At 42.7% G+C, this 21,894-nt stretch overlaps 1 protein-coding gene across 2 annotated transcripts in view; it reads right to left on the bottom strand.

The window, feature by feature from the left end:
- The window catches only part of DUS2 (dihydrouridine synthase 2), a 50,187-nt gene that overhangs the window by 13,401 nt on the left and 14,892 nt on the right, over positions 1-21,894 (bottom strand). For both annotated transcript variants that reach the window (XM_047078626.1, XM_047078625.1), the window contains exons 3-7: positions 11,807-11,852; positions 9,161-9,252; positions 8,327-8,370; positions 6,642-6,702; positions 3,314-3,361 (exon numbers count right to left, since the gene is read on the bottom strand). In XM_047078626.1, the coding sequence (XP_046934582.1) occupies positions 3,314-3,361; positions 6,642-6,702; positions 8,327-8,370; positions 9,161-9,252; positions 11,807-11,852 (291 nt within the window). The remainder of the gene's footprint in view (positions 1-3,313; positions 3,362-6,641; positions 6,703-8,326; positions 8,371-9,160; positions 9,253-11,806; positions 11,853-21,894) is intronic.

The following is a 21,894-nucleotide window of genomic DNA, read 5'->3' as shown; positions in this document are numbered from 1 at the left end:
CCATAGCATATCTGGAAGGTTCCTTTGCTATTGTGGACTTAGAATCCCATAATGTTTGGGGTGCCTGGGTGGCTCAGTCAGTTGAGTGTCTGACTATTGATTTCGGCTCAGGCCATGATCCCATGGTTGTGGGATTGAGCCCCGCTTCAGGCTCTGCGCTGAGTGTGGAACCTGCTTGGAATTCTCTCTCCCTCTCCCTCTGCCCCTCCCCTACCCATGTGTGTGTGTGCTTTCTCTCTCTCTAAAATAAATACAATGAAAAATTTTTTTTTAAAAATACAAGAACCCCCTGATATTTGGTGACTGAAGCAACATGAGCTGGTTTGATCCAGTTCTCTGTTTTGCAGAACTTCCTTTGCTGTATTTCATCCAAGTAGCTCTAAGCACTTTCTTTGGTATTTCTGTTCATTTCATGTGCTTGTTCAGAATCAGGAAGGAAATTAGTAATCAAAATGCCCAGCCACCTGCAAAGGTCACGTTAAGGGGAACGGGTGACGAGAATCTGTCTTCTGGCTAGGCCCTAGCATGAAACCCCCCCAGACTCAACTCTCCCAGATCCAAGTCACACCACCTGTCTCTGTACTATGAAAATCAGTGAGGGAGAAGGACCTGAGATAGGCTCATAACAGATAACACAGATAACACAACACATCTACCCACAGGCAGGCTCAACTCACCAGATCCACCAGCTGACTCAAGAAAAGCGGACTCTTAGCTCCCCTGGTTGTTGGGGAATGAGTGGAAAGGAGGATGGAGAGCATAGGCTTAGGTATCACTGAGAACTGAGTTCAAGTTCTGGCCCTGCCAGTTGTTAGCCTTGGCCCAAGTGCAACATGCACAGGGGGATGCCCTGGGCAGCCACCGGGGTCAGATCTTGGAGTCCAGGGGTTAGAGAAAGGATATTACTAACTAAGAGTCTAAAACTAAGGTCCTTGGGGCACCTGGGTGGCTCAGTCAGTTAATTGTCCGACTTCAGCTCAGGCCATGATCTCGTGGTTTGTGAGTTAGAGCTCCGCATCGGGCTCTGTGCTGACGGCTCAGAGCCTGGAGCCTGCTTTGGATTCTGTGTCTCCCCTTCTCTCTGCTTCTCCCATGTTCATGCTCTGTCTCTCTCTGTCTCTTGATAATAAATAAATGTTTAAAAACTTTTTTTATTAAACTAAGCGTCTTAACCTAGGAAAGATGTATCAGTGTTACCATGAAAGATTTTTCAAAAGACTAATTAATACTTCCTCCCTGCCCCTATCTACCCCACGCCTATACAGAATTCTCAACAGATAGAACACCAAAAAGAGAAGAAGCAGAATGAACTGAGCAGTTTAACTCTTCTGCCTCATGTGTGAGACATGTCTTATCCAAAGAGGGGCAGTGGAGAAGACAGAGCCAACAGCCTAGGTAGGAGAAGCCAGAAAACTGGAGAATAATAAAGATGTCTGAGTGCATGTGTTGTGAAGCAACACCACCCCATACCGGGCCCTCTTCCCCAAGGCGGGGTGATGAATTTGACATCCACAGTTGTCCACATCCACTCCATCCTACACAGAGGGGTCTGACTAGAGGTTCCTAAGTACAGATGTCAACTGAGCCGTAGCTAGACACTTCTGAACTACACCCAGGCACCTCTAAACTGAGATGCCATCAAGAGGGAGCACTGATATTGGCATAGGGGTCACAAGACCATGGCTCTAGACACTGCTCTGCCTGCTACTTACTTGCTATATAATCTTGGGCAAACTACTTTTATCTCTCTGTGCTTTAGTTTTATTATTGTTGATCAAATAGAGATAACAAATGCCTGCCCTATTTACTTCAATGGGTTTGAAGAACAAATGGAATAAATGCTAGAATATATTTTGAAAAGGAAATTACCCTACAAACCGCAGGGATATACTATAGGTACTATATACGTATATAGGCACGTTATATATATTACTACAGTACATAATATATGTATTACGTGTTATGTTATTTATATATAAGTATTATATATTATTATTATACATACAGTGTGCATATATATGTGTGTGTGTGTGTGTGTACCTATCTTCACGTGGAGAAAATGAAAAGGCACCAAGCCCCTCAACACATTGGTCTTCCAATATCCCAAAGACAGTGGGGCTGGAGGAATAGATATGGTTGAGCTGCTGACACAGCAGCCAGCACAAATAATGGCAGCTTTTATTGGTGGTGCCCTATCCCAAGTTACTCTAGCCTATGAGAGGCACTAGAAGGTTTAAAGCGCAGACAGGGAAGCCGGAATGGAGGATGAAAACAAAGGAACTAAGAAGAGCAACAAGGAGAGAACTGGTAGACTGACAAGGAAGTAAAAGGTGCATATGGCTTGGTAGAAAATGTCACCCCTACAGGCCCTGGCAGCTCACAACACGGTGACAAACGCCAACCTGGCTGCAGGGCCTCATAAACCTGACCTTTGGAATCACCAAGGGAAGGGGAGCAGAGGCGACCAAGCTCAACTTGCCTCACATGACACTGGCCAGGCTGCTCTCAAAGGCTGGTGGTGGACTCTGCCAGTGTGGAGGGGACGCAGTGTTGCTCTCAGCAAGCCCGCTGGGAGAGGCCAACCCCCACCACCACTGGCACAGAGTCTGTCCATAATCTACAGATAGCCTGGCCTATGCTCACATGATCTTCTCAAAAGGTAGATAGGCAATACAGAGGAGCCTCTAAATGACTCCTTAAGCCCCTCGGCTCTCAGTTGACATGTCTCCAAGCCCCGGACTTTGGAGGAACTCCAAGGCTGCTATTGGTTCGTTCAGGGGTTCCCAAACCTAACTGTATGTCACAATCACTGGGAAGCCTTTCAAAAATTTTCCAGACTCCAGGGGTGCCTACCTGGCTCAGTCACTAGAGCATAGGACTCTTGATCTTAGGGTCGTAAGTTTAAGCTCCACACTGGGCACAGAGCTTACTTAAAGAAAAAATTTTTCAGACTCCAGGTGGAGTAACTGATAAACTGAGTCATTAAATCTTGGGGGAGGAGGGGTGCCTGGGTGGCTCAGTTGGTTAAGCGTCCGACTTTGATTTCGGCTCAGGCCATGATCTCATGGTTCATGAGTTCAAGTCCCACATCGGGCTCTCTGCTGGCAGTGCAGAGTCCACTTTGGATCCTCTGTCCTCCTCTCTCTCTGCCCCTCCCCTGCTCACGTGCACATACTCTCTCTCTCTCCGTCTCAAAAATAAACTAACATTAAAAAAAAGTCTTGTTGGGGGAGATGAGGGTGGGTGCATGTTCAGACAACTCTAGTTCACAAGCAAGTTTAAGGACCTCTATTTTCACTCCTGCAGGACTTACCTTCTCAATCTTGTCAGGGTCTGACAGCAGGGCAGCTCCCATTCCCCCCTAAGAAAAAGCACACAGAGGGTCTTCTTACACTTGGAGAAGGGTGGTCCCTCCCCATGGTATGGCAACGTGGTGTGGCAACCTGGCACTCACAGCTAAGAGACCAAGCAAGGTTCACTGGCAATTAGCACTTCCCCTCAGCAAGAAGGAAAGCAGCAGCAACTAGGCTCACAATGCCAGGGATCAGAGTTTGATGAATTCTAAAAGTCATCACTCTGATCCTCTTAGCAAAATCCACAGATCTATCCAGAAGTGGGTTCTACAAAAATTGTTTTTCAGGAGTGTCCATTCCCTACTCAGGATCTCAGTGTCTCAATAAGCTAAACCCCACAATCTGCCAAGCCCTTTAAAAAGCAATGAAGCATTCTCCCTTCGAAATGAGATCCAATGTACCTTCCTCCTATCCTACCAACACTTGCTTTGGTACCACCACCGCCAGCAAAGCCACTTAGAGGAATATAACCTGCAAATCTTGTCCAGGCTCTTCTTCCCTGCCAGCAACAATGCTCCAGACCAGCATCAAACTCTAGCAAAAGCCCCAGCTAATGGAAACCAACAACCTGAGGAGCTACTTAAATCCTGACATTAACAACACCAGTTGAGTTTTGATGGTGAGATTATTAGTGATTGGTGTTTTTTGTTTTGGGGGGGGTTTTTTGTACTTTTCTATATCACACAAGTTCTGGACAATGGTATGAATTACTTCAATAATCAGGAAACGGGAGGATCTCTACAGCGGTAAAGGGAAAAAAACAAACCCAATAAATAAATCGCTTGTCAGTATATAGACTGCATGCCAATGAATGCTCATAGGATGGGCTCAGAAGTTTTAAGTTCAGTTATTACAGTGTAATTTCCTATTTAAGGATGACAGATTAGAATCAGAGAACTCTGAACCACCGCAGACTCAGCCAGCCTGAGCTTGCATTTCAGAGGAAAATGGGAAAGGCAGAGGAGCTACCAGCCCTGGCCTACCTTGTTACAGATACAACCTTAGAGGCCTTAAGGAAAGCCCTGGCCACTCACCCCAACTCCGTGTGTCCTCACGCATGATCCGGCCCTTCCTTGGGTAATCACAGAATCTAAAATCCAGTCTTACTGGCCCTTCCACAACAATGGTTTTCTCAATTAGTATTTCCTTCCTTCCTTCCTTTCTTTTTAACTTATTTGCTTTTTTGAATAGGTGACACATTAAAAATTTTCAAGGTTCAAAAGGGAAAAAGTAAGAACTCTCCTTCCCTGAGGAATGGAAAACTTTTCATATTATGTTTTCTATAAGGCTTCAATTTTTGAACCACGAGAAGAGAGTGGCTATTCAGGTGGCATGTACTGGTATAGCACACTGGTAGACATCTGTTCTGACCGGTCAGGGCCAGTGCTGTACCAGTTGTTAGTTATTTTGGGAAGCACCCCTATAATGGGAATTTATTCCCTATGCCAAACCAAAGAAAAACTTGGTTTCCTTCCCCAGGGAAAGGCAGTGTTACTAGTTTCCTGTGTGTCTTTCCAAATACATTCTATGAAGAGAAATGTAAATATATACATAAATATTCATTCCCCATTCCTCATATATAAATGGTGGTATACCATATCTAATTTGGCTCCTTGCTTTTTCATTCCACAATGTGTCAAGGAGATTATGCCACTAATTTAAACTCTGCTCCTTACATAACTCAGAAGCACAAAGGAGTAATTAGAAGACAGCAAAATATGGTCCCAAGTTTTCAACTCCTCATAGACAATTTCAAACCTCCATAATCCCTTGAAATAGCTGTCGACAAGCCCTGTGGTTTTCAAGCATCCAAAGATCCTTTCCCTCAAGTAGCCTTCTGCCTCCTGGCCTAAAGCCAAAGCCCCAAGCCACATAACTCCTGGGAGCAGAGTGGCTGACTCTGGGCAGTGGATCCAGGGGGACATCTACTATGTCTACACTGCAGATCCTGACCATGAACCCTGTGATAAGATTCCCAGCGGCAGCCCTGCAGTCAGTCCCAAGCTGTTCTTGTTTTCTGCCCCACACATGCTTTTCTTCCAGCAGTCCCAATCACACTGAAGACCAACTGTCCTCCTGGCTACTGGTCTTTCCTCCCTCTCCCGCAACCACTCACCCCACCTCCCCACACCCGGTCTGATCATTTGCCACCCAACTCCTATCAAATTCTACTCCAGTTTCACTTCTCCTCTCCCCATCCCTGGTCTCCCCTATGAACCCAGGACGTTCATCTCCTAAATCTGTGTTTCTAAGTATTTCTACACAGAATATATTTGGAAAGAGATAAGAAAATAGTAACACTGGTTTCCCCTAGGGAAGGAAACTAAGTTTCTGATCACATGCCTTCTCTGTTCAAAAAGGTGAGAAATATCAAAAGTCCAAGTTCAGCTAATCTGGTCCTAACCAAAATTTACAATCCTGTGCTCCTCTGCTTTCTCTGTCTTCTGCTACCCAACTCTCAAGTCAAATCAAGGTTCTCTGCCTCTACCTCATGTTGGCCTCCAGGCCCCTGCCTCTGCCACTCCCTCTGCCTGCAGGGTCCCAAATCTCCTCATCAAGGACTACATTTCCCTATATGATACTGAGTTTAAGGGCTGCCTTTCCACTCCTTTCTGTGAGCTACCCTAGCACTGTTCTGACCTTCTGATATGACAATGGGGACACATGTATTGCATGCTCTATTTTTTTAAATATATATCTCAGTTTTATTCATGAAACAACAAAGTCCTGTTCACATTTTTTCTTTTAACATTCACATCATTAATTACTCACACATAAGTGCTCTGTGTGTGTTTATCTATGTGTGTATGTGTATGTGTATGTATATATATAAAATTTTTCCTGAACTATTTCCAGGTAAGTTACATTACATGATAGCCCTTCACATTGAAATATTTCAATGTGTATTTTCTAAGAATAGAGATATTCTTGGGATGCCTCATTGGCTCAGTCAGTGGAGCATGCAACTCTTGATCTAAGGGTTATGAGTTTGAGCCCCACATTGGGTATAAAGATTACTTAAAAATAAAATCTTGAAAAAAAAAAAGAATAGAGATATTCTTACAAAACCATAGAAGAGTTATCAATTTGATAAATTTACACTGATACAGTATTTCTAGCTAATCTAGTATGGCCCATAGTCCAATTTTGCCAGTTGATCTAATAATATCCTTTTGAGCATTTTTCCCATCTACTACAGGATCTAGTCCAGAGTCAGGTACCATACTTAGCTGTAATGTCTTGTTAGTTGCCTTTGTACTTATAAGGCATATAAACAAATCAGTTTACCTTGGTGGAATACTCTTTTGGGCAGCCCATGTTGACATCAATCCCAGCCACATCATTTTCCCTGGAAAAACATGAAATAGTAAAGGTAATAAATATTCAACTTAAGGAGAGAAGTTAGAGTCAAAGGCACAGGTCTGTGTTCATGAACCTCTTGCTGTGTGCCTCAGTAACAGAAGGTGAAAAAACTGGTCTCTGAAATGTACAACTGCCTTCCCTGAGCAGAGCTCAAGAGGAAGAGCATTTTGTGCTCAAACATCTACAAAGGGCTAGTTGTAGAGGACTTTGCTACTTGGGAATTTTACCAGATAATCCAAATACTGAGTGACAGCCACACTGAACCCAGTCCCCAGAGTTCCACTTCTGACTGGGGTAATGAAAGCTATTTGTCAATGCAAAGAAGTGACATGAGTATAAGAGCCCCTTCCCAGAGCACTGGTTCTAGTAGAAGTTACAGGACTGTCTTTTGTTTGCTGGGCTGCACAGATGGCTTACTCCAAACAATTTTCCGATGTGGAAGGACCCTTAGCTCATCTTCCATTAGGTATACAGTTAACAGTCTGTAGCTACTGCCTGTATTCCTTCTCACCATTATTGTAATTAATAACAACAGCTAACAGGGCACCTGGGTGGCTCAGTTGGTTAAGTGTCTGACTCTTGTTGATCTTGGCTCAGGTCATGATTTCACAGTTCATGAGATCGACCCCTGCGTCAGGCTCTGTGCTGACAATGCAGAGCCTGCTTGAGATATTCTCTCTCTCTCTCTCTCTCTACCTCTCCCCAGTTCACTCTCTCTCTCTCTCTCTCTCTCTCTCTCTCAAAATAAATAAATAAACATGAAAAAATTTTTAAAAATAATAATAGCTAATACTAAATGCTATGTGCCACTTACTGCAAAGACATCTATATGCATTATTTAATTTACCCTCCCCTATAATGTTAGAGGTAGGTAGTACAACAGGTCTCTTTTTTTTTTCTAAGATTTTACATTTTATTTATTTCTTTATTTATTTAATGTTTTTGAGAGAGAGAGAGAGAGAGAGAGAGAGTGGGAGAGAGGCAGAGAGAGAGAGGGAGACAGAATCCGAAGCAGGCTTCAGGCTCTGAGCTATCAGCACAGAGCCTGACGCAGGGCTCAAACCCATGAACTGCGAGATCGTGAACTGAGCCAAAGTCGGACACTTAACCGACTGAACCACCCAGGCATCCCTATAGGTTTCATTTCAAAAATAAGGAAACTAAGTTCTCAGTATGGTTAAGTAACTTACCTACGGTCACTCAGCAAGCAGCAACCCAGAATTCCAACCCAGGTCTGTCTGACTCCAAAGCCTATCTCCTTAACCACAGTACACTCCCGCCTTCATTAATTTAGGCAGCAATGAGCCTTACCTACATTACATGAGACTTAAAACCTTAGGGCTCATAGTCGTAAGAATCCCTGGAAATCCATGAATAACCCCTAAAAAATAGTCACCCAAGCAGAGGTTATCTGAGATCTGGGCACAGTGGGTACATGTGAGTCCCAGGTCCGCCCTTGAATGCCACAAAGAAAGAAAAAGAAAACAGACATTCTTCACCTGGAAAGAGAAGGTAGTGAGTTAAGAGTCAGGAAGGTGGTCACCTCCAAAGTCACCAGAAATAGTAAAGCTTCACAGGAGAGGCAAGGCAATCCCAAACGGAGAACTTACACAAGTCTGGCCACAGCAAGGGCTCGCTCTGCATCTGAAGTCCCCTGGGAACACAAGAGGCTGCATCAACCACCATCCCTGACACAGAAACACATGCACAAACACATCTGTGCATGCCGTACGTGCGCATGCGTGCACACGCAGCCACAAACAGAATCTGCTGGCATTCTCTTAAACAGCCAGCAGCCCACTGGACTGGGTCACTGTCGGAGGTAAAAATTGGACTTAAAAGGGCTAAAAAATGTCCTCAAAGCTGTGATTACTTTCAAACATATAAAAAAGTTAACAAAATTTTATAGTGAACATTCATATACTCACTACTTACATTCTACAATTAACATTTTGCTATATTTGCTTTATCATGTCTACCCATTATTCTTAGCATTTTTTAAAAAATTTAAACATCATTCAAAACCTATTCCTGAAAAGTCACCAAAAATGCCCAATGTGAGAGAAGAGCACTAGGCGTCATTATAACCCTAACATAAACAAACTACTCTTGAGGAAACCTAATTTTCTTTCTATGGGAAATATATACAGACTATACAAAAACAAAGAACATGAACTAAATAACCAATTGTAGGGGGTAAAAATATTTAAGTCATGCCAAACAAATAATTCCTACAACTAAGGAAATTAAACTTGACACTGGAGGCATGTAACAGAGAACTATGGCCTGATTTCCTTAAATTGTCTCTACCAGTGTAATTGCTCATGAACAAATCTTTGAAAAACATTAAAGCAGAATCTTAGGAAACCACAACTACGCAACAGAGCCCAGGCGTTTAAAGATGGGTGAGCCTTGGGAGGGCGCTCAGCCCTGGGATCTCATACCATCTGGAAGACAACCCTGCTCTGTTCTCTTTTGCAGGTGCGGAAGACTACTCGGTCATCAGGAGCAACAAAGTCCACTGTGCTCAGCACCTCTGCAAGAAAACACAAACACATGGGGCCACCCAATGAGGAAGCAAGTTCAACCTAGCCTATTCCCTGGAAGAAAACACAGCAAAAGTATCACTTCGAAGGGGAAAAAGGGATACTGGAAGTACACACAATTCTTAAAAGAAATCAGTGTACACATGGAGGCTTCTGAGGTGCTGATGATGGTCCCTTCCCTGACTTAGGTGATGGTTAGTTACATGGTTGATTGCTTTACAGCTATTTGTTATACTGCATGCTTGTGTTTTATGCACTATCTTGGTGTAGTGTTTACATTTCACAATTTTTAAAACACTGGAAAAAAATGTACATACAAGAAACCTTGTCTATGTTTCAGATTTGGCCCATATTTTCCCAGCTGTCACTCTGAAGTTCAATAAAGTTGCCCTTGCTTTTTGTTTGTTTGTTTGTTTGTTTGTTTTTAATGTTTACTTTTTAGAGAAAGGGAGAGAGAGACAGAGTGCAAGTAGAGGAGGGGCAGAGAGAAAAAGGGGGTTGCACAGAATCCGAAGCAGGCTCCAGGCTCTAAGCTGTCAGTTAAGAGCCCAATGCAGGGCTCGAACTCCACAAACCGTGAGATCATGACCTGAGCCAAAGTCAGACGCTTAACCGACTGAGCCACCTAGGCGCCCCTTAGTTGTTCTTAATTATTTATCATGTGCTAAGTACTACGAGTGGAGATTTATTCAATTACAGTCAACTCTCATTATGTGGACTTATGTACTTGCAGATTTGCCGGCTTGCTAAAATGCATCTATAACCCCAAAATCAATATGTAGAACTACCAAAAAATATTCGGTCACCTGATGCATGTCTTCCCAGCTGAGATCAAACAAGGCAATACTCTACCTTCTTGTTTCAGCTGTCATTCTGTAAATAAATGTCCTTATGGTGGTATATTTAATGCCACATTTATGTGCCTTTTGTTGCTCCCACCGTTTAAAATGGTCCCAAGCACAGTGCTGAAGTGCTATCTAGTGTTCCTAAGCACAAGAAGGATGTGAAGTGCCTTTTGGAGAAAATGCATATCAAACAACCTTTGTTCTAACATGAAGTTGTAGTGCTGCTGGCTGTGAGTTCAATGCTGGAGTAGAAACACACGTAAAACAAGGTTATGTATCGATCTGTTGGTGAAAATGTTGTGACCAGAGGCTCGCAGGAATCTAATCCTGTATTTCCCTTAAGAACAATCGTTCAGTATTTGCTAGTTTGGGTTTCAAAGCAACTTTATAGAACATAACTATTGCAAATAACAAGAATTTCATATGCTCCTTCAAAATAGAGCTCTACGGTAGGTACTACCATTATTAGCTTTCAAAGATGACTGCCACATGAAAGAGATCCAACGTAGCAGATGAGAGAATACGCCTACCTTGTGCATTTATTTTAAGAAATAAATGAGATCTTTAATACATGTCAAGCACTTCCACAAATGGAACCAGTTATTATCACCCCAGCACTAAACAGATTAGAAGGTTAAAAATGTAGGATAGAGGTGGTGACACGTTGGGAGCGGTAATTGAAAAGAATTCCCACAGTACAGGCTCATGACTGGCAGTAGAAAGACTGGGAGAAGAACCACAAAAACTCAGTGTGTTTATACTATAGCTTTATTATAACAGCAAAATACTGGAAACCCGTTAAAGCACGGATGAAATCAATTCTGATATAGTTATCTATAGGTACTAACATGGGAAAATGTCCTAGCAAAAAAGTAAGAGGCAAAATATGCACAGCCTGATCCTAAGAAAGGGTGTAGATATAAACATGTTCTATTTTTATATACACGCTTTACTAAATGTATAAAAAATATACATTATTCCTCTCTGTGATTACTTCTTCAAATAGGAGATTATGGGGGATTTTCATTTTCTAGGTTATACAGGTCTATAATAATAAATTTTTCATAACAAAAAAACTATAAATCTAAAACAATTAAAGACAAAATTGAGTCATAACTTCTGGCAAACTGATATTAAGGTTTCACAAACGTGCGTACATTTCGAAAACCTCAAACAATACCACAATTCTAATCAAAACAGAATCAGCCTCATCAATAAAGCACCAGCAAAACCACAATTTAGCACAACCACTTCTATCTGCAAAGTACTTACATGTACCTTATCTTATTTGATTCTCACTCCAACCCTATGATTTAAGTAAAGCAGGGATTTTGATTTCAATTTTACAGCTGAAGAAATGGAGGCAGAGAGGTCATATGACTTGCCCAAAGTCACACAGCTATCGGGTGGCAGAGCCAGGAACAATGCTGAAGCCATCCCAAGCCCAAGGCTTTTCTATGTCAATTTCTATGCCAGCAAGCCTGTGATGGAAGGTTATCTCAGCCTGTTCCACATCTGGCTCTTTGTCACAGTCTCTGGAGAGTAGTGACTCTTTTCAAGGGAGCACATGATCCACAAAATTACACAGCCAGACAAGGAGCACACTGGAAGGACACCGTCACCGCAGGCAAGGGCAGTGGTAGTGCTGCATGGCCCTGACCAGGCACATGCACAATCCTGGGACCAGAACTGCACTCACCATTAACAACTCTCTTGCACTGAAGCATCTTGAGATCAATCAGCTCCTGCAGAGGAATCAGAGGGCATTTGTCAGTGCTGGTCATGTAGGTAATGGGTACAGGGGAGGGACCTTCATCACAAACCTAATGGGGGTCACTTGGCCTGTCACCCTACTACTAACAACAAATTATGGCTTTGGGGAAATGTAGTGCTGACCTCCTCACCTAAACATGGCAAGCAGGAGCCTGAGTGAGCTACCCTCAATCAGCTGCTCTTCCCAGGGCCCTTGGAGATGCTGGGAGCCTAGAAAGGGTGAGCCACTCAGGGAGCCAAAGACAAGACAACGGCCCAGATTATGGACACCTAGACATTCTCCTCACCTACTAATCTCAGCTCCAGTCGATCCCCTCAAAGAACCTCGCACCTCATCCTTATACAAACAGCAGACAATGAAGGGCTCCCAGGAAATATCCAAATGACAGAAGCAGGACCAGTGAATAAAAGTAGAGGGAGAAGATTTGAGTCTAAAACTCCTGTCCAACATGGGTCATACTGTGTGGAAACAAAAGGGGTGAGCTCTTTAGCTCTGGACATATTCAAACAGACTCAGGAAAGAAAGGACAAAGAGGTTTCTTCAAAATCAGTATCATGAAAATGAATGACAAGCTCATGTCTCCTGAAGGATTGAGATTCTCTGCCTCTTGGTAGGAGACAACTGTTTTGCTTTGTTCAGCGATCATTTCAACAAATGTGTAAAATAAATCACAAGAGCCAGGCACCTGTCACACTTCCCAGAAACTTATGCCCAGGGGTTCTGGGGGTTCAGAAAAATACAGGAAGGAACTCTGTCCCCTGGTCCTCATCCCCATACTGACTACCCATGAGCCTCAGCAACTCTAGCCAGGTAGGCACAATAGCCTTTGCTCCCTCAGGGGAGCATGTAGGGCTAAAGTGGCCAAAGGGCACCTACAGCATCCGTGGGGCTCCCCCTAGCATACTCATCATCAAGGTTAGTACACACTGTTGGTGTTTCTGTGGCTCCCCACTCCATGTTGCAGTCAGGTCAACAAGTATCTAATGTCCACCAGGCCTGGCCAAACAAATCACCATTACCAAACAGTTATGGATAAACAGATGCCATTTAAGCCCCAAGAATCAATGTGGTGTCTCAAGGGATGGACAGAGCCCAACCAGACCCCTATAGCCAGTGATCTCAGTTGCAGGAGCAAGCAAAAACGCAAGGGGACAAGTGGGCGGCACTGAGTGGCCTGTACTCATAAAAAGAAGTTCTGCAAGGGCGACTGGGTGGCTCAGTCTGTTGAGTGTCCAACATTAGCTCAGGTTATGACCTTATGGTTTGTGAGTTTGAGCCCCGCATTGGGCTTTCTGCTGTCAACATGGAGCCCACTTTGGATCCTCTGCCCATCTCTCTCTCTCTGCCCCTCCCCCACTCGTATTCTCTCTCTGTCTCTGTCTCTCTCTGTCTCTCTCTCAAAAAATAAATAAAACATTAAAAAGAAGCAGCAGCAGCAGCAGCAGCTCTGCAGCCAGGCTGGGCTTTGGCTGGAGAGGAGCTGGGTAAAGCAAGGGTGGCCCGTGCTGGGGCCCCAGCCCTGCCAGCAATAACTCGTCCTCCCCAGGATTCCCAAACCACCCTCTGCCGAGTCCACCTTTACTACTTCTTCATATGCCAGTTATAGATACACCTGTCATATCTTTACCATTAGACTGTGAACCCCCCGAGGAGGATCCTGTGTCCACACAAGAGTAGGCTTTGAGGACCCAGGCCAGGTAGCCTGAGCCCCAAGAGGAGGAGTTAAGGCAAAATGGTCCTTGAGATGTCTTATTTTCTTTTCCGTTGCCCCACCATACCTAAAGAGTTTTTGGGGCCTGGGTACTGTCTCATTCATCTTCAAATCACCAACATCCAGCACATTGCAAGTTCTCACTTAACATCTGCTGAAACCTCAAGACCTTACACAGACCTTACACAAGATCTTACACAAAACCTTTCTCAACTGCTTAAGTGGAGAAATTCATTTAAATTGTCACCAATAAAACCACAAGTGTGTCTGCTTACTCACATACCCTCAACACCACTGTTCATTTTAGTTAGTTCTATGGGTATAAAATGGAACCTCATAGTTTTGTTTTGTTTTTCACTGTATTTCCTTAATTAGTGAAAACAAACATTGTTTTTCCAAGTGGGACAGTTTATCATCTGTGAATCTTTGTAGAAAACTGCCTTTTACAAGTTGCAGGAAAAACTCTATTCTTTGTCAAATTGGATATTGAGTTTTTCTGTCTCTATTATCACAAATACTTTTCCTATATCACTACCACTCCTCAATTTTTTTTTTACCTACACTCCATTTTTTTTCTATTTTTAATTGACATAGTTGACATCATTTTTTTTTTTTTAAGATTTTATTTTTTAGTAATCTCTACACCCAACATGGGGCTTGAACTCACAACCCTGAGATCACCAGTTGTATGTTCTCCCTACTCAACCAGCCAGGCACCTCAGCTGACATATAATATTACTTTCAGGTCTATAACATAGTGATTCAACAATTCTATATGTTATGAAATGCTCACTACAAGAAGTGTAGTTAGCATGTGTCACTACACAAAGTTATTACAATATTATTAACTCTCTTCCCTATGCTGTACTTTTCTTTTTGTTTTTTCCTTTTAGGGAACTATGCTATACTTTTCAACCCTGTAACTTTATAACAAGAAGTCTGTACCTCTTAATCCCCTTCACCTATTTCATACATCTCCCCTACCTCCTCTCCTCTGGCAACTACCAGTTTGTTCTCTGTATTTAAGAGTTAGTTTCTCTTTTCTCTGTTGCTTTTTGTTTATTTGCTTTGTTTTTTAGAGTCTACACGCAGTGAGATCACACAGTATTTTTCTTTCTCTGTCTGACTTATTTCACTTAGTATAATACTCTCTAGCTCCATCCATGTCGTCACAAACCTCAATTTCTATCAGACATAACATTCTATTTTTATAGAAGAGACCACCCTAACTTTGCCATGAACAGTGCCTTCTCATTGCTAAATATATCTCTATCGTATGGTTAAGAATATAATTTTAGGGGCGCCTGGGTGGCGCAGTCGGTTAAGCGTCCAACTTCAGCCAGGTCACGATCTCGCGGTCCGTGAGTTCGAGCCCCGCGTCAGGCTCTGGGCTGATGGCTCGGAGCCTGGAGCCTGTTTCCGATTCTGTGTCTCCCTCTCTCTCTGCCCCTCCCCCGTTCACGCTCTGTCTCTCTCTGTCCCAAAAATAAATAAACGTTGAAGGAAAAAAAAAAATTTAAAAAAGAATATAATTTTAATTGTTTTTTCTTTTTAAAACTAATTTAGCTTTTTAATTTATCTGAAAATTAAGGCCATTTATAAGTCACTTTTTCCTCACATGGCTATCCAATGTTCTGAACATTTAATTTAATTTGACTTAATTTAATTTAATTTTAATTTTAATTTTTTTTTAACATTTATTTATTTTTGAGACAGAGAGAGACAGAGCATGAACAGGGGAGGGGCAGAGAGAGAGGGAGACACAGAATCTGAAACAGGCTCCAGGCTCTGAGCTGTCAGCACAGAGCCCGATGCAGGGCTCGAACTCACGGACCGTGAGATCATGACCTGAGCCAAAGTCGGACACTTAACCGACCGAGCCACCCAGGCGCCCCAATTTTAATTTTTTTAAAGTAGGCTTCACACCCAACATGGGGCTTGAACTCACAACACTGAGATCAGGAGTCAAGTGCTCTTCCAAATGAGCTAGCCAGAAGCCCCACGACACTTAATTTAAAAAAAATTTTTTTTTAACATTTATTTATTATTGAGAGACAGAGAAGAGACAGAGCATGAGCCTGGGAGGGGTAGAGAGAGAAGGAGACACAGAATCCAAAGCAGGCTCCAGGCTCTGAGCTATTAGCACAGAGTCTGACATGGGGCTTGAACTCACAAACTGCAAGATCATGACCTGAGCTGAAGTTGGACACTTAACTGACTGAGCCACCCAGGTACCTGATCACAACATTTATTTTTAAAATGCCTTATCAGGTGGGAATGCAAGCTGGTGCAGCCACAATGGAAAACAGTATGGAGGTTCCTCAAAAAACTAAAAATAGAACTACCCTACAACCCAGCAATTGCACTACTAGGCATTTATCCAAGGGATACAGGAGTGCTGTTTTGAAGGGACACATGCACCCCAATGTTTATAACAGCACTATCCACAATAGCCAAAGTATGGAAAGAGCCCAAATGTCCATCGATGGATGAATGAATAAAGAAGATGTGGTGTATATATATACAATGGAGTATTACTCGACAATCAAAAAGAATGAAATCTTGCCATTTGCAACTACGTGGATGGAACTGGAGTGTATTATGCTAAGTGAAATCAGTCAGTCAGAGAAAGACAAAAATCATATGACTTCACTCACATGAGGACTTTAAGAGACAAAACAGATGAACATAAGGGAAGGGAAACAAAAATAATATAAAAACAGGGAGGGAGCCAAACATAAGAGACTCAAATATGGAGAACAAACTGAGGGTTACAGGAGGGGTTGTGGGAGGGGAGATGGGCTAAATGGGAAAGGGGCACTAAGGAATCTACTCCTGAAATCATTGTTGCACTATATGCTAACTAATTTGGATGTAAATTTAAAAAAATAAAAAATTAAATTTAAAAAAAAGTTAGCATACTAAAAAAATAAAAATAAAATAAAATAAAATAAAATAAAATAAAATAAAATAAAATAAAATGCCTTATCAGGGGCATCTGAGAGGCTCAGTCAGTTAAGCACCTGACTCTTGATTTTGGCTCAGGTCATGATCTCACAGTTAGTGAGATTGAGCCCCACGTCAGGCTCCATGCTGACAGCAGGGAACCTGCTTGAAAATTTCTTTCTCTCTCTCTCTTGCCCCCACCCCTGTTCACACATACTCTCTCTCTCAAAATAAATGAAATGAAATGAAATGAAATGAAATGAAATGAAATGAAATGAAATGAAATGAAATAAAATGCCCTATCATTCATGTATGGGCTTATTCTTGTCTGTCACATGTTATGCTCCTGTGTCTAAAATATGCCCTGCACCTTCATCTCCTCCATTCTACTGGGCTTGCTTTCTGTCTGAGCTGGTCATAAAGTTTATCACCAGTGTGTCTCTTGGGGCACCTGGGTGGCTCAGTCAATTGGATGTCCATCTTGATCTTGGCTCAGGTTGTGATCCCATGGTTCCTGGGATCATGCCTAAAGTCAGGCTCTGTGCTGATGGTGTGGAGACTGCTTGGGACTCTCTCTCTCCCTCTCTTTCTGCACCTCCCCTAGTCAGATGCATGCACACGAGCTCTCACTCTATATCTCTCTCTCTCAAAATAAATAATAAACTTAAAAAAAATCCAACTGTCAATCAATTGATGAACGGATAACCGAATTGTGGTGGACACATACGATCATTAGTCAGCCACTAAAAGGAATGAAGCACTGATACATGCGATGACATGGATGAACCTTAAGAACATTATGCTACAGAAAAGAAACCAGGCATAAAAGACCACATATGGTATGATTCCATCTGTATGAAATGTTTAAAACAGGCAAATCCATAGAGACAGAAAGTAGAATAGTTTCCAGAGATTGGGAGAGACGGAAACTGGGGAGGGATTGCTAACGGATAAGAGATTTCTTTCTTTTTTTTGGTTAAGGTTTCTTTTTGGTGTGATGAAAATGTTCAACAATTGATTGTAGTGATGGATGCACAATTCTGTACATATACATATCTGCATACAACCATATCTCAATAAAGATGTTAAAAAATGCTTAGAGGAACAAAGTTGGGTCAACTGACAAAATTAGAACATGGAAGGTAGATTTTAAAAAAGTATTGTATCAATGTTAAACTTGCTGAAGATGATGCCTATGTCATAACAGTACAGAAAAAAAGACTTTATTTTTAGAAAAAATATATACATTATATATAATATATATACATTAGATACAGCACAATTTATAAAACAAATCAAGCAAAAATGTTGACCATAGGTCAATCTGGGCAAAAGGTATATGATGCTGTCTATTCCTGCAACTTGCCTATAATTTTCCCTTTTTTTAAATTTTTTTAAAAAATATTTTCTATTTTTGAGAGAGAGAGAGACAAGCGCGAGTCAGGGAGGGGCAGAAAGAGAGGGAGACACAGAATCTGAAGCAGGCTCCAGACTCTGAGCTGTCAGCACAGAGCCCAACATGGGGCTCAAACCCACAAACCGTGAGATCATGACCTGAGCTGAAGTTGGACGATTGACTGAGCCACTCAGGAGTCCCTAATTTTTTCCCTTTTTAAAAATTTTATTTTTTAAATCCTTTTTATTTTTTTTTAAGTTTATTTATTTACTTTGAGAGAGAGAGAGAGAGAGAGAGAGAGAAAGCAAGTGGGGGAGGGGCAGAGACAGGGGGAGAGAGAGAATCCCAAGCAGGCTCCTGACACTGTCAGTGCCACCTAGGTGCCCCTAAAAATTTTATTTAAAAAAATTTTTATTTTTTATTGAAGTATAGACATACAACAAATTATCTATAAATCTGAATACTTTTTTAAGTTTTAAAAAAGTATCTATTCTGGGCAGAGGACTTGAATGAAAATTTCTCCATGGGTTCCTGGGTGGCTCAGTCAATTAAGCAACAGACTCTTGGTTTTGGCTCAGGTCATGATCTCACCATTTATGAGTTCGAGCCCATGTCAGGCTCTGCACTACTGGTCTGGAGCCTGCTTAAGATTCTCAATCTCTCTCTCTCTCTCTCTCTCTCTCTCTATCTCTATCTCATTCTGTATCAAAACAAATAAACTTAGAAAGAAAAATTTCTCCAAAGGTGATACACCAATGACCAACAAGCACATGAAAACATACTCCACATCACTCATCATCAGAGAAATACAAATTAACACCACAATGAACTATCACTTTTCACCCATTAGGATGGCTGCTGTTTAAAATAAAAATAAAAATAAAAAAGAATAAGAAGAAAGAAAAGAAAAGAAAAGAAAAGAAAAGAAAAGAAAAGAAAAGAAAGAAAAGAAAAGAAAAGAAAAGAAAAGAAAAGAAAAGAAAAGAAAAGAAAACAGACCAAAGGGGCCCAAGGGATAGCTCAGTTGGTTAAGTATCTGACTCTTGATTTCGGCTCACGTCATGATCTCACCATTTGTGAGATCGAGCCCCCCATCAGGCTCTGCGCTGACATTGTGGAGCCTGCTTGGGATCTTCTCTCTCTCCTTCTCTCTCACCCCTCCCCTGTGCGCGCTCTCTCTCTCTCTCTCTCCCTAAATAATAAATAAACTTTAAAAAATAAAAATATAAAAGTAAAAATAAATTAAAAAAAAAGAAAAGAACAAATGTTAGCAAGGATGGGCAGAAATTGTGCACTGTTGGTGGAACTGCAAGATGGTGCCACTGCTAGGGAAAACAGTACAGAGTTTCCTCAAAAAATTAAAAATAGAACTACCACCTGATCTAGCAATCCCACTTCTGGCTATATATATCCCAGAATTGAAAGCAAGATCTCAAAGATTTGCATACCTACGTTCACAGCAGCACTATTCAAAATAACCAAGAGGCGGAAGCATCCAAATGCCCATCAACAAAATGTGGCATATACATACAATGGGACATTATTCAGCCTAAAAATAGAAGGAAATCCTGTCACATCCTACAACATGGATGAACCTTGAGGAAGTTAGCCTAAGTGAAGTAAGCCAGTCACAAAAAGACAAAAATCGCATGCTTCTACTTACAGGAGGTAGCTAAAGTAGTCAAATTCATAGAAACAGAAAACAGAATAGTGGTTACCAGGAGCTGGAGAGATGAGGTAAGGGGGATTTGTTTTATGGGTATAGAGTTTCAGTTGTGCAAGATGAAAAGGTTCTAGAGATCTGTTTCACAACTTAACCCTACTGAACTGCACACTCAAAAAAATGGTTAAGATGATAAATTTAATGTTATTTTTTTTTAACACAATAAAAAAAAATTTTTAAGTACCCATTCTGGCCATCGGGGCCTCTTAAGAACACTGCCTCGTCCCTTAATCTTGCTTATTAAAAGTTTTAAATCTAACAGGTAGGTGTCCTCTCACAGTCTGGGCAACTAGAGACCCCTTGTTTTTATAAAAAGGAATAGATACAGGCCATTTGAGGAACTCCTAGAAAACCCCTATCAATGTGGCAGACCTTAGCAGGGATTCAGACTACTCCTCCCTTGACTTTGGCTAAGCTAGTTCATCCTTTCTTCACCTCCAGCTGCTGAAGGCTCTGAAGGGCTTTTAAGGAGGTGCCTGCATGCCTGGTATGCCCTAGATCCTATACTCTGGTTCTGTGAAGTGGGTGGGGTGGTTTAACTAATCCACAGATGGGCCACCTCATGTGAACCCAGGAAGATCATCCTGCAGAGAAATGCCAGCCTGCACAGACAGCCTGCAGAGAAATGCCAGATCCACCAGGGGGCACCAGGCACCATACTACGCCACACCACGCCACATCCAGTACTCAGCCTAGTCCCTAGCCACCTACCCATGCCAAGCAAGGGTCTCTGGCCAGCTTGCTTCTGCACTCCATAGGGTATAGGCCTGGATGGAAGGCCTAGATGTCCTCTTCCAGAGGCCTCTCTGTTTGTTCATAAGCCATATTGACTCTCCCAGAGTAAGCGTCTATGAAACATGCCAAGGGAGCATCACAACCAGCAAAACAAGTTAAGTTCTCTGGGATTTGGTCTTTTGATACCTGTTCCTCAGGCTCTGAGACCACGAGTCCTCACAATCCCTCACAGTCCATGAGTCCTCACAGTCTTTCCTTCCTCCCAATCCCTTTCTAAATCCAAGAGGTTTTTCTGGAGGGCAGGAGGGTGCAGGCCAGGACAGGCTATAGCTAACCCATGGCTGACCACTTGGGGGCCTGAGTGTGGGCTCAAAGGATGAGTGACAAGATTAATAATGCTCAGTGCACTACCACATTTCCCTGGGACTGGCCCCTGGACACAGGTTCCTCCCTGCCCTAGGCACATTCTAGCAGCCTGTCCTCAGCACATTCTGGCAGCCTGGAAGTCTTATGGATGCCCAGCTCTCATTTCTTGGACCTCCTTGCCTTTATTTCAACAAACTACTTAGAAGTCGGGTCCTAACCCTGTGATCCTGAACACGGGAACCTCCTTTTCTGACTCCCACATTTGGACAACACATACTCCCTCCCTCCCATTTCACCTTGCTAGCACCCTAGATGGCTCTGCCCCTGCTGTGCTATAGACACTGGCATGCCAATCCCCAGCCATGGGCATCCCCCTGCCAAGCTTTGCAGATCTCCTTCCCATAAAGTTAAAAATCAGTATGACTATACACACCTAGCTGCTAGGCAAACACCCAGACCATTCTCCACAGGAACAAGACCAAAATGCCCTCACTTTCTTTCCTCAGTCCCCACTCCGCTCCCGCCACCCTCACTGCCAAGATGTGGGACTGGCTTCCCACATCTTATAAAACAAGTCTCTCAGGAAAAAACCCTTGGCTTTCCTGCCTTCTACGGTCCTACCACTCTTCTCCTTGCCCTATCTTGGAGCTAAGCCCCACCACCTCATCTAGAATCTATCCCTCCAAGACCAGGCCCTACCTATTCCCCACTGATCTGCCGAATCTTCAGGTCCCTCCTCACTGCTAAGTGCTTCCTCTTATGTTGCAAACATGCAAGTCACCTAAACACAATTCCCTTCAGGGGTGCCTGGGTGGATCAGGAGTTAAGCGTCCCATTCTTGATTTGGGCTCAGGTCATAATCAAGCCCCATGTGGGGCTTGACGTGGGGTCCCACACTGGGCATGGAGCCTGCTTAAGATTTTCTCTCTCCCCCCCCCCAAAAAAAAAACAGGGCAGGGGGTGCGCCTGGGTGGCTCAGTTGGTTAAGCATCCGACTTTGGCTCAGGTCATGATCTTGTGGTCTGTGAGTTCAAGCCCCGTGTCGGGCTCTGTGCTGACAGCTCAGAGCCTGGAGCCTGCTTCAGAATCTGTGTCTCCCTCTCTCACTGTCCCTCCCCCCATTCATTCTCAATCTC

This window comes from Lynx rufus, unplaced genomic scaffold, assembly GCF_022079265.1.
Source record: "Lynx rufus isolate CCGP_SWC_20201006 ecotype Redwood Valley unplaced genomic scaffold, mLynRuf1.p SCAF_16, whole genome shotgun sequence".
Taxonomy (NCBI): domain Eukaryota; kingdom Metazoa; phylum Chordata; class Mammalia; order Carnivora; family Felidae; genus Lynx; species Lynx rufus.
This window is presented reverse-complemented; position numbering and strand designations above follow the sequence as displayed.